The sequence below is a fragment of the Drosophila innubila genome, assembly GCF_004354385.1.
Source record: "Drosophila innubila isolate TH190305 chromosome 3R unlocalized genomic scaffold, UK_Dinn_1.0 2_E_3R, whole genome shotgun sequence".
NCBI classification, from domain to species: Eukaryota; Metazoa; Arthropoda; class Insecta; order Diptera; family Drosophilidae; genus Drosophila; species Drosophila innubila.
The window spans coordinates 6,417,003-6,435,168 of NW_022995380.1; the positions used below are offsets into that span (position 1 = coordinate 6,417,003).

The following is an 18,166-nucleotide window of genomic DNA, read 5'->3' on the forward strand; positions in this document are numbered from 1 at the left end:
GTCAAGGCTAGACAACGCCAACGCCAACGCCATTGACAATGACAATAGCAACAAGAACATTGAGAGAAGCCAAAGAAAATCCTCAAGCATAGGCACAGTTTTTTTACTCTTGTGAATACTCGACAGTCTATTCATATCAAACTTAAATCAGACTTAATAAATCCTATTAAATTCTAAAAATAAAATAATTTATATATTTGATTTAAAGCTTAGTACTTTAATTTTTTTATAATAAATTACTGATGAGAATAAGATAAACTGAATTTGTTAAGCTGAGTATGACTAGATATAAAAATATTAATGTAAATATAAATTATTTGAAAAGGGTTTTAATCGCATCTTTAATGATACCAGATTAAGTATACGCAAGGTGTGAATATTTAAAAGTGTGGTTAAAGTACATATTATTTATTTATTTATTTATGTGCAGCTTTAAGATATTTTAAAAAGTATTCTTAATAGTTATTATACCCGCCTTTTGCTTGGCTTAAGCGGCCCGTCTGTGATATATCAACGCAATCGATCTGTACCCCCTTGCTCTCTCGGAGGGCACACACACAAACAAACACTCACACACACACTCTTAGTCTACTCTCCCTTCTTTATAGCAATTTATTCGAATTTTGTTGAGCTGGCGAGGCTGCAGCTTAAGTGTCTGCCTATCTATCTCTCTTTCTCTCTCATTTTTTGTGAGTGTTGTGTGTGGGTTTTTGTATTGGTTTGGGTGTTGACTTTGACATTTGTTTTGTGTGGCTTATCCTTCACATTGCACCCCACAATGGTATCAATCGTCGCGTATTTTTTATCAGCTATTTAGCCAAGTTTTGGTTTATATTGTGGGGATTTTGTAAACAACGCAACAATAGCTTTTAAACTGAAGCTTTTTCTCTTACTAAATTTCTTCCTATTTTGGTCACTTTCTCTCTCTCTCTTTTGTCTTTTTCAATTGCTTTTACTTGTGCTGTGCCACTCCGATTTTATGTCTGCCTACTTTACGGCCAATAGAATCTCAACGCCTCCACTTTCTATTCTATTTCCAGCCCTGCTCTCTGCCCCTGGCTGCTGCCCCATGCCCTAATCGCTTACAGTTGGCAGCGTGGCATGTTTATCTATGTAGTGGAAATTGAAAAGCTCACTACCATGGGCTGCCTTTTGTGTGTGTGCAATCGGGAAAACGAAAATTAAATACAGCTCTATCTGTACATAATAATATATACATATATGTATTTATATAAGTGCATGTAATGTTTATGCATGTGTGTGTGAGTGTATAGGCCATGTACGAAAAGTGACATGGAACATTTTGTAAGCGCCTTTAGTCAGTGTGATTTATTTTCACGCAGCGTGCGCAAATTGGAATGGGAATCCATTTAAAGTTCAAGTGTGTCACTGCATTCATTCATGATGATGATGATGATGATGATGATGATGATGATGTTCCATTCCCATTCCCCTTCACTGCACTCACAATGATGGTGATGTTTTATGCCCATCTCATCATTTGGCACATATGAAAATAAATTGACATTAATCGCACCACAATATATGTGTTAAAAAAAAACCCAGCATGCAACTTTTTCTGACACATAAATATTTGTTCATTTGTGCTTCTTTAATTGTTCTCTCAATACCCTATAAATAAGTTAATCAAGTGCTCACTCAGTCCACATAACGTTTAGTAAGTCATCAGATTGTGCCAAAATAATCATTATTATTGATACTATTAGAAAGAATAGTAGTAACAATTTAGTTACTCCATTTATATGAGGTACAGGGTATCTAACGGTAAGGTACGCCCTCCTTCAATAATTTTACTTAGTTTTTTTGGTTTTTTTTTTGCCATTTCATAGCTTTTAACTGCTTATTATGCCAGTCAAGCACCTTGTCAACACAAATGAATTTGCAAAACTTTATAATTAAATATGATTTTTATATTTATTTTCCTGATGAATCAATTTGAGTTCTGGCATGAATTGGCAATTTCTGAGGTTCGGCTAAGTGACCAGTGACGTAAGCAATTGTTTATCGAAAATAAATCTAAACACACTCGACTTAAATCGAAAATTCAAAAAAAAAAGTTTAACAATTTAAGATCTATTTATATTATCCATTTAATTAATAAAGCGAATTTTAAGCTAATTGTCTTAATTCTATCTAAGTAATTTTCATCGTAAGAGAAAAAATTTTCAAGTTAAATAAAAGCTAAGTTCTTAGGTGCAACATAAGAGGCACAAATACAACATACACATACAAACTTGCAACAAAATGAGGTTTTGAGTTCCACTGAGATGATGTGTGGCAAATAAAAAGTTTTGTTTATTACATAAAAATAGATGCAAGTTAATTAATTAAAAGTTTAAACAAGATAGGGCATGCACAAAGCATATTGCTAGTGGGCGTGGGCGTGGGCGGGGAGGCGTGTCTGAGTAAAGACCCCATGTGGCTTAGAGCGTCGGAAAGTATGTTAAGCATAATTAGCAGCGTCTGATGCTGTTGAAGCTGTTGGGGCTGCAATGTGTATCTCGTAACTTAGCCAAGCGCAGCTGTTGGCTCACAGTTTTTGCCCCGCTTTTGTTGCTGGTGCGTTGTCCGGGCCATAAGTTTTGATGCCATTGCTATTGTTGTTTTTCTGTTAGCATATTTGGCATGTGGGCCATAATTTGGCAACAGTTTTAAACAGCACGACCAACTACTACAATAACAACAATGACAGCCAGAGCAACAAACTAAATGCGAGTACAACAACCGACGAGGACACACAATGCCAAGAGCAAAAGCGTTGGCCCCGTCAACAACTGCAGCAACAACAAAAATAAAACAGCAGCAGCCACATAGCGAAATTAAATTTAAAAGATCCAAAAAGAATAATAATAATAATTTCATGACATTAACATTGGATTCTGTGTCTCTTGTGCGTTGTGTGTATTTAAGGCGTTGACTGAGCGATGGAAGCAAAAGATTCAAAATTGCACAGACACAGATACAAATTCATATCGAAATCCAAATGACGAAACTATTGGCAGCTGGCACAGCCAAATTTTGAGCTTGTTCCATGTTTAAGTCTTCCGCTTTTTGCTGTCGTCAGCTGTCAGTCTTGGCCTTCTCCCATGGATTTCCGCTAATAAAAACTGCATTACATCAATTGCAAAAGATAGACAACTATGAAAAGTGTTTCTCAGAATTATTTTAAGGCGTTAAGTTATACATAAATTTTCTGGGTTTTTTTAAATTTCATTTGTCGCTTAATTTAATGGATATTAGTTTTGCCTCAAAAATTAATCATACACACAATGATATAAGAAAAAAGGCGTCGGTCGCTGGGTACAAAATTATAAATTTGAAAATTAATAAAAATATATTAAAAGCGGGAGGCGACAGCAGCGACGCTTCGGTGACGCCAGCACCTCTGCCTCGGCCTCTGCCCTGCCTTGGGCAGCGCAGCGGCAGCGCGCTTTGATGAGCGGCGACAAAAATGAGAGATATTTATATTTTTAAACAAAAATATTATCACATTTATTTTAATTTCTCATGGCGAATTCTGGTTCTGTTTTTGCATATTTATGCGCATTCAATATATATTTATACGTATACTCAATATTATTTATAATTATATTTATTTGATTTTCTATTTCCATTTCCTTGCAGTTGCTCAATTTGGACAAGCGCCAGGGCGTGGCATAAACAACAACAAATACAGAGATTAAAGCCACGTGTCCATATGGTTTGCCTTATATCAAGAAAGGAACTTCCCTTGCTGACAGTTGCCTTAATTAACAAACATAAAACCCAAGCACAAAAAGTGAAATACAAAAAATTAAAAAACACAAAATACTTAAAAGATATTGCTTAAAATGTGTCATCTGAGTAAATCCAAAAATGAAAAACCCCTACGCAACTGGGTGTCGTCTAATTTAAAGCTCGTGGCCGCCAAAATGCGAGTGGCCAATTTGTTGTATCTGCGACAACAGCAACAACAAGATCAACGCGAACAGTGACTAAAGAACAACAACAACAACGACATCAAAAAAGCGTGTGCGAACATGAAAATAAAACATCATCAGGAAATTAATTCACAAAAAAAGGAATATATACAAAATATATACACATATGTATATACAAATATATCTAAATAGAAAAAGAGACTATATACAATACAATAGAAAGATAAAGGCAGAGTGGCAGCAGTGAGAAAATAAAAGCAAAAATAAACTTATGCATATACAAATAATAATAATGGCATTAGGACGTTTTTTCCGCAACTTAGTTGCTCGGTCGGTCAAAGTGAAGGGCAAGGAAGAGAGATTGGGCGCGGGAAGGGGCTGGGATAATGGGAATACACGCAGACATATGTATGTATGTACATATCTAAGCTAGAAGATTTTCGAAGCGAGCAATATCAAGAGAATGACATTCTTTAGCACAGCTGTCGACACATAAATCATTAGCTATATAAAGGGTGGGTCCTTAAGAGCTAATATCAATAGATTTACCGAAGAGAAACTTCTCGATTCATAAAGGAAAATAAAGGAACAGACTTTTATAGCAGATTGTTACTTTTGCTTGAGTCTAAGCACCCTGTATTAAGTCAAACACATATAAGGGCTCCATATAGGGTGGTTCCTAGAAAGCTAATATCAATTGATTTACTACAAGATGAAAAACTGTTACGAATCATAAACAAAAATAAGAAATAGACTTCTATTGCAGATTTTTGAGTTCGCTTGAACCTAAGCACCCTGTATTTAGGCAAACACATAGAAGGGCGACAAATTAGTATCTGAAATTAGTAATATTTTAAATTGATTATAATATTGTGCTTATGTTTAGAGTTAATATCAAAAGAGTTGCAGAACTAATATTATTAGGCACCCTATAAATCTAAGCGCTGCTCCACAAACAACGAAAAACAACAACTACTTAAAGATAGCAATAACAACAACCACAAGAATCGCAGCTAAATTTCAACGTCAGCAAATAAACAAATATTGACTAAAATCAATATAAATGAGAAGCAGCAACAAAAAAGTTATACTTATGATATAATGGGAAAAACATATGAAAATCGAACGCATGATTTTCTATGCTTTTGCCTTTATAAATATATTCCCCCTCTTTTTCTTTTTGTGTTCCAATAATTTAGTTTTTATGGCACAAACAGCAAAAGCATCGAAATATTTTCAGTTAGTGGAATATAAATGTGAAAACCACTTGCACGAACTATACTAAAAATAAGTTAAAGACATGAACTGGTAAAAATAAAACTAAGAGAATACTGAACAGCAGCAGAAGTTGACGCGGTCTTCGCAGTAGCCGCAAAAAATGAACAAAATTAAAACGCAGCCGCTTGAAGCAAGTAAAAAACCCAATCAACGGCCAAAGGCAACAACAACAACTACAACTACAACAACAAATATAGAAAAAAAAAAAACAGAAGCCGCATAGGAAATACGTAGTCGTAGCTAAAACGACAACAAGTCCAGCAGAAAGAGCAGCGACAGCGGCAGCGGCAGCGACGTTGCCTCCATAATAACATTATTATTAACAACAGCAACAGCAACAACAACAAGAGGCAGCAGAAGCAACCGCAGCAGCAGCGTCGCCGTTAAGTGAGTGGGCGTCAGTTGGTGGCTGGCAAGGACAGCGGCGAAAGCGACAAGCGACGTTGACGTCTCTGTCTCTGTCTCTGTCTCTGTCATCGTCTCTGCCTTCATCTGCGTCTCCGTCGCACGGCGCGCGGCAACATTGGCGAATCAATTTCCGTTGCGGTGGCCGTTTCAGTTTTGGTTTCAACGTCGCAAGCGCCACGCGTGTCGCGAATCCCTAATGGCGCTGCTCCTCGTCGTCGGTGACTGTAGAGCAAATTAACGCCAGATCAAGAGAAGCCAAGGCCGAGACCATTAACGAGACTGTGGCCAAGACCCTGTCGAGTTCAAGCAGTTAGGCAAAGCCAAAAATAAACAAAAAAGAAAAACAAAAAACAGCCACTAAAAGTGCGGGCAAAAAAGTTAAGAAAAGCGAGTGTTGCAAGTTCTAGTGTCCGTGAACAAGTGAAAGTCGACTCAAGTGGCAAGCATGCAGTGTGTGGAGCTCAGTCGGCTGCCCGCGTTGCCAACCGCAGCGGCAACGACAACAATGCGGCACAGAACCAGTGCCACAAGGATACGCAAAAGACTTTGCCGCCGCTGCACCCCATGGACAGAGTCGGAAACAGGATTAGAGTCACCAACAGAATCAGGATCAGGATCAGCATCTGGCACAGAGTCACAATCAAGAGCTGGAACAACGGGAAGACGTACAATTACTGCAACGACAAGCAATTCCAGCAATCTCAATCTGACGCTAATCGGCACGGCAGCAACACTTGCCACAGCGGCCATGTTGCATACAGCGAATGCGCTGAATGCCACATCGAGTGTTGCACAGCCGCTGCACGGCACTGCCACGCCCACGCCCATGCCCGCCACACACGAACTAAATGCGACGCTGCTGAGCAGCAATAATAGTCGAGCACAGCTGGATGCAAAAGTCGTTGAGGATTGGTTCGATGATGTCCTGTGGGTGCTAAAGGCATTCGTCATGCTGTTCATCATGATTGCGGCCATTTGTGGCAATCTGCTTGTTATTATTTCTGTGATGCGTGTTAGAAAATTAAGGTACGTATACGTAATATGTGCCTCAACTCCAGCTCCAACTCCAAATACAACTGCGACTTCAATAATTGCCAGGGACAACGCTTACATTCTAATTATCTGTGAAAAGCAATTAGCGATGCTTTCGCTCTGCGATTCTGTTTTTTCGTTTTTCCCCTTTTTTGTTGTAATTGCATAAAATTCTTCAAGTCCTCGTGATCGTCCTGGGACTGTCTTGATTGCCAATTTGCACATGACTCCACCTACTTTCCAACTTGCCACCACGTGCACCTGTCGCTCTGCCTTAACACTTTCTAATTACTCGTATTTCGCTTTCGCTATCCTATGCTCAATTTTTGTCAACTTTGCATAAAATTCATGCACGTTCCTTCCGCCGTAAACGTATTTTGTGTCCGGACTCGTATTCACGTATTCGTGTGCCAGTCCGTATTTTATTTTCGCGCTCGCTTTGCATTTGTCGCTTGCTGTACATTTTATATAGCTGCTTTGTCCTTATTTATTTAGCTCATAATTGAGCGTCTACTTTCGTCCTTTCAATGAATCGTCCTTCGGGTAATATTTGCATTTTTGTTTAAATTTCGTTTTGGACAGCATTGTTTTCTTGGCGGAATTCATTAATTTGATGACAAATTAACTTTTATGGCTGTATTTTAAATGCGCAAATGAAAAACGAATCTAATTTGCATGCTAAGAGATTGTTAATTGCCCGTTCTCTCGGCAAGAAATTGAAATGAGTCCAACCACGAGTACTTTTGAGTTTTGTATATCTATTATTTCTCTGAATCAAAAATCAATTAAATGCGTTTTATTGCTGATTTGATTAGCGCTCTGTCCATCAATGCAAATGTATATATGCCATCATCGTCGATGCATTTGATTTGTTTATCTTTCGACAATTCAGAGTACTGCAATTGTGAATTGATTGCTTGATCATCATTCAAAATAGCGAACCAATAAACCATAGTTTTATCCATTTGCAACTAAAATATAAATATAGCCACTCATTCGTACACACACACACATATATACACTCGTATATGAGTTGGAAGAGACACTTGTCAGCATCTCAGCGAGACGACCTCGTTAGATGTGCTGTCAACCGCCGGCACGGATTTGGCGTCCTTTGCTCGACATTTATGTAGAGAGTGAGAAAAGTGAGAGAGCAAGAGAGAGAGAGAGAGAGAGAGAGATAGACACGGGCATTACCATAAAATAAGTTTGTAGTGATAAATGATGGGACCGTCAGCTTGGCTCGGTTTGTTAATATTTTTAGTTATGCCTTAATAACTGGCTGGCAAATCAATTTAGCGCATCATAAAACTCCGACGGGTTCACATAATCAAACTTAACTTCGTCGCATCGCCATTTTAGGGGCGTGCAATCAAAAATTGTGTTGCTGCCACGCCCACGTTGAATATTTTATAAGCGCTTAAGTAATGCAAATTTTTCCGCAGTAATGAAAACTTTAAATGTTCTTCGCTCAAAAGGAGCAAGTGAAAAAGGCAAGTAAAAATAAGGCAAACAAACTTTCTTAGATAGCAAAAGAAATAAAGAGAAATGCAAAGGGGCACAAGAGGCAAAAGAGGCACAGCGGAGGGGGTAGGTATAATTAAGGTTGAACGTCTCTTAATTTCTCTTTTTGCTGCTTCTAATGAGCAACATTTTATTTTTTAAGTGACTTGCGTGTCGGCAGCTCCCGTGCCTAACTAATAACGCTACAAATGCTCATTATCTAAATTATAATAATGATGATGATGTTGTAGCTAGGCACTGCCTGCAATCTTTTACCTTATTCCCAAGGTCTCGTTCTTGGCCAAATACAGATATAAATCTAATTTTCTGACCCAAATTAATGCCAGTCAGGCGCAAAAGATTTTCAAGATTGAAATCGAGAAAATAACAACTTGGGAGATTTATAAATCGCCAGCTGACGCTTTTTGGAATGAATACTCGTACTTAAATACCACAAATCTATCTTTTATTCTGAGTCTGCAAATTAATGCGGCATCAACTAAAACAAAGCAATAAAAAGTGAAACGTAGAAACAAAATAGAAGTAATACTCAAGCTCAACGAGAGATATTGAACAAAAACATAATACTCGTGCACTCGATGACATAAAAAACAAGATAAAACTGAATAAAAAAAACAACAGAAAATGGCAAGTGACACTACAGAAATGGCAACAGAAACCGCGCGGCAACAACTTTGGCAATTAAGGCGGCTTATGGTTTTTATGACAGCATAAATTTTAAATTTTCTATATGTCGCGCCATAAAAACGTTTGTGTGCCGCCGTGTTTGAAATTATTTTCGTATATTTCTCTTATTTCTTCAGTTTGCTGAAGATGAACCGCAAACAGAGAGAGAGAGAGAGAGTGATGTATGTGTGTGTGGCAACTGAAATATGTAGCATTCATTTGCCATTACATGGAGGCTGCTCATTAACGACGCGTCGTCGACGGTAGCGTCGGCAGCGACAGCGGCAGCGGCAGCGGCGCCGCCTTCACTTGAAGGATGCTCGGCAACTGTTTCCGCCTTCAGCTCAAAGTGTTTAAATGTGCAGTACGATTTTTCTTTCTAGTCTTTCCTTCTATTTGCAAAAATTAAATGGAAAACGGGAGAAGAAGTGAGACATAGAAAGAGAGAACCAACTAAGTAATGGCAGCACATTTACAAAATGGCGGCGATTTGTTGCAATTAACGGCTGAAACGTTGAATGTTATTTAAGATTTAGGGCCTAATCCCAGGAGGCCAACACGTACAACAGCTAAACGAACTCAAATGTCCATTAAGATATGCCTTAAAATGCAAGAAAAAGAGCTAGAAAACTTAAACATATTCAATAGGATTCAAACTGATGAATAATACTTATCATTATATATATTCATAAATATTTGAAAAAGTTATCAATGGAATTCAAACTGCAGGATAATGCTTATATCTAATTATAAATATTTAAAAAATTCAAGAACAATAGCTTGAAAGCTTAAAAATAATCAATGGGATTCAAACTGCTGGATAATACTTATATCTACTTTCAAATACTAACAAAATTAAAAAAAATAGCTAAAAAACTTAAAAATAATCAATGAAACTTAAACTGATGGATAATACTTTTATATATTCATAAATATTTGAAAAATGCTAGAAAAAGAGCTAGAATACTTAGAAATAATTAATGGGATTTAAAAGGATAAGAACAATGCTTATATCTATTTATAAATATTTAAAAAATGCAAGAAAAAGAGCTAGAAAATTTAAATATAATCAATGGGATTCAAACTGCAGGATAATTATATCTATTTATAAATATTTAAAAAATTCAAGAACAATAGCTTGAAAGCTTAAAAATAATCAATGGGATACAAACTGGAGGACAATGCTTATATCTATTCATGCCACATTCACCACTATTCACCAGCAGCAATTTGTGAATACTCATAGCTGAGCCGAGCCTTTGCTTGCTTTTCAATTAATGTCAAATGCTGACAGCACAATGCTAACTCAAATCATTTGCTGGCCCTCATATTAAACATTGCACAACGTTAACAACGCACACAAAGCAAGCGCTCACACAAACACACACTCATTTACACACACCCAAGCACATGCGAATGTGATATCCTGATTAGTCATCTAAAGGGGCGACTCGTTACGTAGCCCTTTTCACATATTGTTTATTGTTATTCTTGTTATTGTTTTCCTTAGTATTGTTGTTGTTGTTGCTGGCATGATTCGTAATATCTCATTTCTTCTCTGATTTTGTGCTCTTTCTCTTTGCAGAGTTATAACGAATTACTTTGTAGTTTCCTTAGCCATGGCTGATATAATGGTCGCTATTATGGCCATGACATTTAACTTTAGTGTGCAAGTAACTGGGCGGTAAGTACAACAACAAAACAGTACACCCACACCCACACACACTTACACATAAACACACCCACACACATACTTACAATAACAAAAATAAGCACAGCTGCTGCAAAAATTACAACTGCAACTGAACGCAAGACCAAACAAAATGCCAGTCGTCTGTAAAAGGCTACAAAGGAGGCGGAGGGGCGAGGATGACTGGGAGGAAGTGGGAAAGCGGGGGAGGGGAAGGACTAAGGGGCCTACGAAGCGTTTGTCTGCACAAAAAACCAAAAAATCCCTGAAAAATGAAAGCAACGTTTATTCATGCTGCTCTATGTGTGGGCAACTGTATGTGGCTGTGTGTGTGTGAGTGTGTTAGTGTGGCTGCACGGATACCCCGTGAATACATGTATATTTGTGTGTGGGTTTATATGTGTATGTATGTAGCAAATGCAAATGCACAAAGTCATATCGCTCTTTTACTGAGCTCGTGTGCGTGCGCTTGTGTTCAAGTATTAAAATGTGCAAACAAAAACTACAAAAGAGAAGCTAAAATAAAACAATAAAAAAAATATTACACGCCGAATATTATTTACGCTTTCAATTGTAATTTCATTAAAAATTTCAATTATTTCGTTCGGAAAATACAACAAAATAAACAAATTGTTGTTAATAGCTAGACATAAAAAATGTTATTTCCTAAGGCTGCAAATGATTGGTTTTTATTTAGTTTTTTTTATGCAGTTCAGATATGTACTATAATAATAATTACTTTTAGGGTCAGCTTTTAAATGTCTCCATGAATTTGATCAAAGAGATATATTCAAATTTGACATTAATTTTAACACATATAGTTATATAGTTATCGAAACTTTAAACTAAACATTGAAAAACCAGTAGTACCAAATTAAATATTATAAACTTATTTGAAACGGATTGACTCAGCTTGAATAGGTACATGCCAAAAGCTGTTGCATTGTTGTAAGGATTCGAATTGAAAAGTGTGTGCATACTTATGGAGAATGCACTGCTATTCTAGGGGACAAAAACCGTCAGAGTGTGACATGGTCACATCCTTCACACAGCTGTCTGTCTGTTTGTCTGTGTGTGCTTGTGTGTGTGTGTGTGAGCGCTAGTGTAATGCGATATGTGTGCATGTGATGCCAAGTGCGGATAGCTGGCTCAGTTAATTATGCATGGATGCAGCTTTAAGGTTTGGCTTTAAGCCCAGAATTTGGGTTTAAGACTAGGACAAGTGTTTGCCATGTCATCGACAGCAGCAGCATCGCTGAGAGCTGAGAGCAGCGCATAATGTGCACACTTGCAGCCAGGCCGAACAACTTCAGTGTGGCACTTGGCCACGAGAGTTGCATATAAATTGGCATTGGCCGTAGAGCGCTCGTTGTCACGCCCAAGCCGCCCACTTGGCATTCATTAGCAGTTTTACCTTCAGAGAGTCGCTAGTCGCTAGTTGCATAATTGACACTGGCCCATGGCGCCGACACGTCTGCGTCAGCCTGCCACCTTTTTACATGGGCCAGCTTGAGCGCCAATTGAGGACAGCGCACAGCAAAATAACAAAAAGCGCGAGCATAAAAGCCAAATAACCGCCTACAACCGCCTTGCCACAAAATCCCGGCTCTTACTGCAGGCGACCGCAAACTGTTTCTGAATAGTCGAAAAGTTTTTGAAACTGATGCCAAACTGGGTGGCCGATAATAAATTTTCATGCCCGCCGGCAAACGTGGGTCGGTTGAGCAGTCGAGATGGTTTGGTTTGGTCGGCAATTTGGCTGAGATGTTCGAGGGGAAGGTGGTCAGGATGAGGGGCAACCAGAAGAGACAACAACGCGAGTTTTAATGAGTTTTTCATGCAACCCGCTCGTTTGGCCGTGCTTGTGCCACCGCCTGTGGCAACAACGCGACTGTCGGACTCAGCAGACACTGTAGTGTCGAATATTGTGTCTTACAGTGCATTAAAGCTTTTCATTTTCCCTGAGCTGCGGAAAATGTGCCAGTTCACGGGCAATGTCACCTGCTAGCCGAAACTAAGTAAGATGAAATCGATAAACACATAAATCAGGGACACTGATAACACAGCCAGTTGCCTCAGGGACTCTGCAAAAGCTTAGCATACTTTTAAGGGTAGTCAATTGTTTTTTGCGAATCTGTGCCATCTTTATTAAAGTATATATTTATCTACTCTTTACAGTTGGAACTTTAGCCAGTTTTTGTGCGATATGTGGAACAGTTTTGATGTGTACTTCTCAACAGCGAGCATTTTGCATTTATGCTGCATATCTGTGGATAGGTAAATATTCTGATTATGAGACTCTCAGCGTTTTCATTTCATTTCGCCTCAGCAGCAACCAATGTCAAACACTTGAAATTGTAATAAAACTGAGATCTATTTCCCATATTGCAGATATTATGCGATTGTAAAGCCACTTAAGTATCCGATTTGTATGACAAAACGTGTGGTTGGCATAATGCTGGTAAACATCTGGATACCGCCGGCCTTTCTCTCGTTTCTGCCCATATTCATGGGCTGGTATACGACCGATGAGCATGAACAGGACGTGCTAAATAATCCGGACATGTGCAACTTTCAGGTGAACAAGTACTATGCCGTCTTATCGAGCTCAATTTCGTTCTGGATACCCTGCACCATCATGATATTCACCTATCTGGCCATTTTCCGCGAGGCCAATCGACAGGAGAAGCAGCTGATGATGCGCCATGGAAATGCCATGTTGATGCATCGACCCTCGATGCAGCCATCAGGTAAGAAAGCTTGAGCAAATCTCTCAAATTACGAGTGAGACTAATGTCGGTGCTTATACATCATATACATTATGTCATCTTTGTCAGGCGAGGCACTGAGTGGCTCGGGCTCATCGAAAACGTTGACAATGCATGAGGTCGAGCAGGAGCATACCCCGACAAAGGACAAACATTTAATCAAAATGAAGCGGGAGCACAAGGCCGCACGTACTTTGGGCATCATTATGGGCACCTTTATACTCTGCTGGCTGCCATTCTTTCTGTGGTAAGTGTTCTGTGTTCTGTGTTCAGTCACCCGCTGGCATGGGATTTCAGTATAATTTATTTAATGTCGCGCATGCATAATTAAATATTACTCATACGCCATGGCACGACACTCTTTTTGGGTTCGCGTGGTTTTTAATGTATCATAAAGGGCTGTTGAACTCTTTAAATACTTGAAATTTATGCACATTCTGTTTTTTTTTTTTATATTTTACTCAGGTATACTCTTTCCATGACCTGCGGTCCGTGTCAGGTGCCAGATATTGTGGTCTCGATACTCTTCTGGATTGGCTACTTCAACTCGACACTTAATCCGTTGATCTACGCATACTTTAATCGCGATTTCCGTGAAGCGTTCCGCAATACATTGCTGTGCTTGTTCTGCAATTGGTGGAAGGATCGTCACATGCCTCTCGACATTGACATACGCCGCTCGAGTCTGCGCTACGATCAGCGGGCCAAGAGCGTCTACTCGGAGAGCTATCTCAACTCGACAACTCCATCGCATCGCCGGCAGTCGCAGCTGCCGGAGAACTTATAATACAGGGACGAGGCGCTGCTGACGCCCATTGCTCAGCAGCAGCAGAGATTGGCAGCTGGCGGCTATGGTGCCTCCGGTGCTGGTGCCGGCGTTGGAGCCGGACTTGGAGCCGGAAGCGGGTCCGGTGCCGGTGCCGGTGCCAGGATAGGCGCCTCAGCCAAGCCGAACATGGGAAACCTATCTGCCGACGATGTGCAGGAGATACAAATCGAAATACCCATGGAGTATATCAACAAATGGAACAAGAATAATAATGCAGCATCAGCCACGGCCTCCAGTCATGTGTAAGAGACTCAGCTGATGGCAATGACAATGAATTCAGAGAATGCCTGAAACTTGCGTCAAACGAATAAATGCAATTACAATTTTCCATTAATTTTTTAAATTAATATGCTGTTTGCATTCACATTGTACATACTATTTAAGTCAACGTTATGAAATCACTCGACAAAGCGTGTTATTTTTGTTTTTTTTTTTTGCCATCAGTGTACACAGTGCACTTTATACTCGTACTCGTTAAAATGTTGTCTGCTTTATTTTTTCTGTGTAAATTATTATTTTTCTTTACACTTAACAGAGCTTTAATTTACTGCTTGTGACAAACAGAAAAAAAACAATTAAAAAGAAAAAAATATTTTTTAATTTATTATTTATTTTAGTATTGTATTCAGACTTTAATGCCGATAGACATCTCTTGTATATAGTTAATGTTTTTGTATAAATTCTACAACTTATTTAAAATAAGCTCAGGTTGTAAAACGATTAAGCGTTAACAAACATTTCTATACCCAGCAAAACTCGTGAGACCCTCTAAAGAGTTTGCTGCATCATTCACATGGCAATCAAAAAATTGAGCTAAGCGTGTATTTAAGCAAACTTGACGTGACACAACCAAGCAACAGAACAACCGATATTACCAAAATTAAACCTTAAATTTAAACTTTAACTTAAGCTGTGCCAATTAACTAAAGCTAAACACAAAACTACAAACTAGAATGCGAACGAAATACAACTAAGGCGTTTGGCAATACTCGTAATATAACCAAACGAATCATAGATATACATTTATAGATGGCACACAAATATGCAATTAAATTGACGAAACTAAACCCAAGAAAAATAATATATACTTAGACAATTGTAGTAGAAACCCGGCAAATGTTGCTAATTGAACGACAATCGTATGCAATAAAAAAATGCTCAAAATATATGAATATAAATTATAGAACATTTCATAGTTAAACAAAAAATAGAAATCATAAATTTAAAATTATAAAGTGGCAGTTAAAATCAAAACTAATCTAGTGACATTTAGAGTAAAAGTAAAAGTTAATCTAGTTCAAGTCCATCGATATCAATATTGATATGGATATCTAGTTATCTAGTTAATTGAGGACAAGTGTGTATTAAATTTAATTACTGTGCAAAGTGTTTAACGTGAAATTCTAGTGTGTGTTAACATGTGTGTGTTTGTGCATTGAATATCAGACAAGGCAATTGCGTTGCAGTTCCTGGAATTAAGTTGACTGTGTAGCCTGTAAGAGGAAGGCTTGTGCACTGCTTACAAAGTCAGCAACTTGATTCCAGCAATTGCGGCCCAAGCTCAACATTGGACAGTGTCGGATGACACAAATACATGAATTCCTAAACATTAAAATATACAATTCGAACCGAAACTGTTTGCAAAACAATTGTCTATCCTTTGTTACTTAATTTATAAATAAAAGAACACAAATAAAACAAGTTGAAACTAGAAAAGCCAAGCAACATTTCGCTATTGTATTTATACCACATTATTATTGCTATTATTATTTTCAAACTTTTAAATTGAACAAACTGAAACCAAAAGAAAAAAAAGAAATCTTATTGTTAGAAAATATAATGAAATGCGAATATAAATTATACAGTATATAGTAAATTATTCACAAGCCACAAGGATTCTGTTGTTTACTTTGATTCTAGTCCCCCAACAAGTTGTTGAAAAGAACAGGAAGTAAAAGAGAAACCACAAAAATGCTATGCTAATTTAAATAAAGCGACAAAGCTCCTTATGTACTATGTAAAATGTACTCATAGCCATCAAAATGTAAATGCATTATGTATAATAGTTGTATGATTTTCCTTAATAATAAATGAAATGAAAGAATAATGATCGAATAATGAATGCAACAAACTCCAAAGAACTTGTTATATTTTTATAAACAAATAAAATACTAAACTAATTTATACGTATGTCTAACGATGTTTATAGTATATTGAATATAAGTACTATACATTAAATGTGAGTGTTATTTATTAATTTTTTTGCTAATGTTGTGCGTTATTTTTGTGTATTGCTATGCAGTTTTCTATGCAGGATGAGAAATCTAGGATTAAGCCACTGAAACGAAAAGCTAATTTAGCCTCACTTAGAAGGCAACAAAAATGAATATTAAGCTGTATGTGACATATTATTATAGCTTAAACGAAATGTTTAAATAAAATTGGAAAAATTTAAATGAAAATAATAAAAAATTCGAATGGACTTCTTTGTATTCTCTTGGTGAGGAGGAAGTGACCCAAATATTTGAATCGGTAAAGTTCATGGCACAACAAACTCAAAGTAAATAAACCCCAGAATAAGAAGCTCAAATGCCCTAACGAAATACCCCAGCTCCAAGCCAAGTCAAATTACATTAACAGAACATTATCGGGACAAAAGTAAAGCTGATTACTGCCGGCGACAGTTGTAAACTTCTAAATAACTGCTACGACTTTGCTGATAAATTACAAAAGGACTCGAGCCCGACTCCAGCTCCGGGTAACAAAGGCAATGTCGGCACACGGCGTATGAGTAATTTTTATTTGGCAGATCATTTAACTGGCGTCATGGCAATGATACCAACCTCTCTCTCCTCCTGTCTCTTCACGTGTTGGCTCTTCACATTGCCAATGTAATTTGTCGTATTATTGCGTCGCTGTCGCCGTCACCAATAAGCAAAAGATTCGACCCAAAGAACAGTCAACATGTCGTATGCGCAATGCAGTACAGGCAAACAGTTTAAATACATTAAAAAAGGCCCATGGCCCTGAGCCTGGACAACCTCTGAAGCTTATTGCAATTTGATAGGGCGTTATAAATGAAATTTTCTCGCACTTGCTAAACAGGTGACAGACACCGCACTGAAAAGTTCCCTCACTCGCACCAAAGTTGCCTTCAGACTTCGTCTTTGCCTCTGCCTTGGTGCCAACTGGGAAAACTTTTTGGAATTTTAAAAACTCATAAGGAAAAATATTGTAGCCCATGCGATATAAGTGCTTATGTGTAAAGCTGTCTGTATCTCTGTGTGCGTGTTGCTTTTTATTGAAAATGCCGACAAAATTATGTAGCAAAAATATTTAAACCAAAATATTTCCTCGCCAAATATGCGTGAAAGCAGCCACACCCTTTCCCCCCGTCCCCTGAACAGGCCGAACAGCAGGGCGCGTGAAAAATTTCTATATGTACGCCAAGAAATTATATTAATTTTTGAGCATCAGCTATTGGAAACTTTTTATATGTACATCCATCAATTTAATAATCATTTTAGCATGTACAACTTTTAAAAAACCGTAACGCTGCACACTGGTGTGAAAACCATTTAAATGGAAATGAGCAAATGAAAATACACGTAATCGGATAAAAAAAAGTCATTCAAAGTGTGTGTTTCTTTGATGTAAATACAGGAAGTAACTGCAATGCTATCAATATCAGACGTGGTGGGAATTTTATTATTTTGTATTTTTTTTCGATCTGGGAACTATTCTTAACAACTGTGCATCATCTTTGATTCCCACACAAATATGCGCATAATAAATATAACTCAAAATCAAAGTTCATTCATCAAAGTCAAAATGAAATCATTGCACGCTCGACTTCTGCCACTTGACATTCAGGCGGAGTCAAAGTCGCCTCAAGGCAAATGCTGATGTCTCTAGGTATGCGGTACTTGCTATGTGCTAGTTGCTAGCTGCACCGCCCACATCGGTGATCTATAATGTCAGGCAGCCAATCAACGCTCATCGCTCATAAGATGCGCCAATTTGGCCATGT

General features: G+C 38.0%; 1 protein-coding gene across 1 annotated transcript in view; it reads left to right on the forward strand.

Annotated features, from left to right (window-relative positions):
- The window catches only part of LOC117789740 (octopamine receptor beta-2R), a 44,103-nt gene extending 29,633 nt beyond the window's left edge, over positions 1 to 14,470 (forward strand). The window contains exons 2-7 of the mRNA XM_034628856.1: positions 5,141 to 6,653; positions 10,435 to 10,533; positions 12,718 to 12,816; positions 12,931 to 13,289; positions 13,377 to 13,554; positions 13,773 to 14,470. Coding sequence (XP_034484747.1) covers positions 6,073 to 6,653; positions 10,435 to 10,533; positions 12,718 to 12,816; positions 12,931 to 13,289; positions 13,377 to 13,554; positions 13,773 to 14,094 — 1,638 coding nt within the window. The 5' untranslated portion in view covers positions 5,141 to 6,072 and the 3' untranslated portion in view covers positions 14,095 to 14,470. The remainder of the gene's footprint in view (positions 1 to 5,140; positions 6,654 to 10,434; positions 10,534 to 12,717; positions 12,817 to 12,930; positions 13,290 to 13,376; positions 13,555 to 13,772) is intronic.
- The last annotated feature ends 3,696 nt before the right edge of the window (positions 14,471 to 18,166 follow it).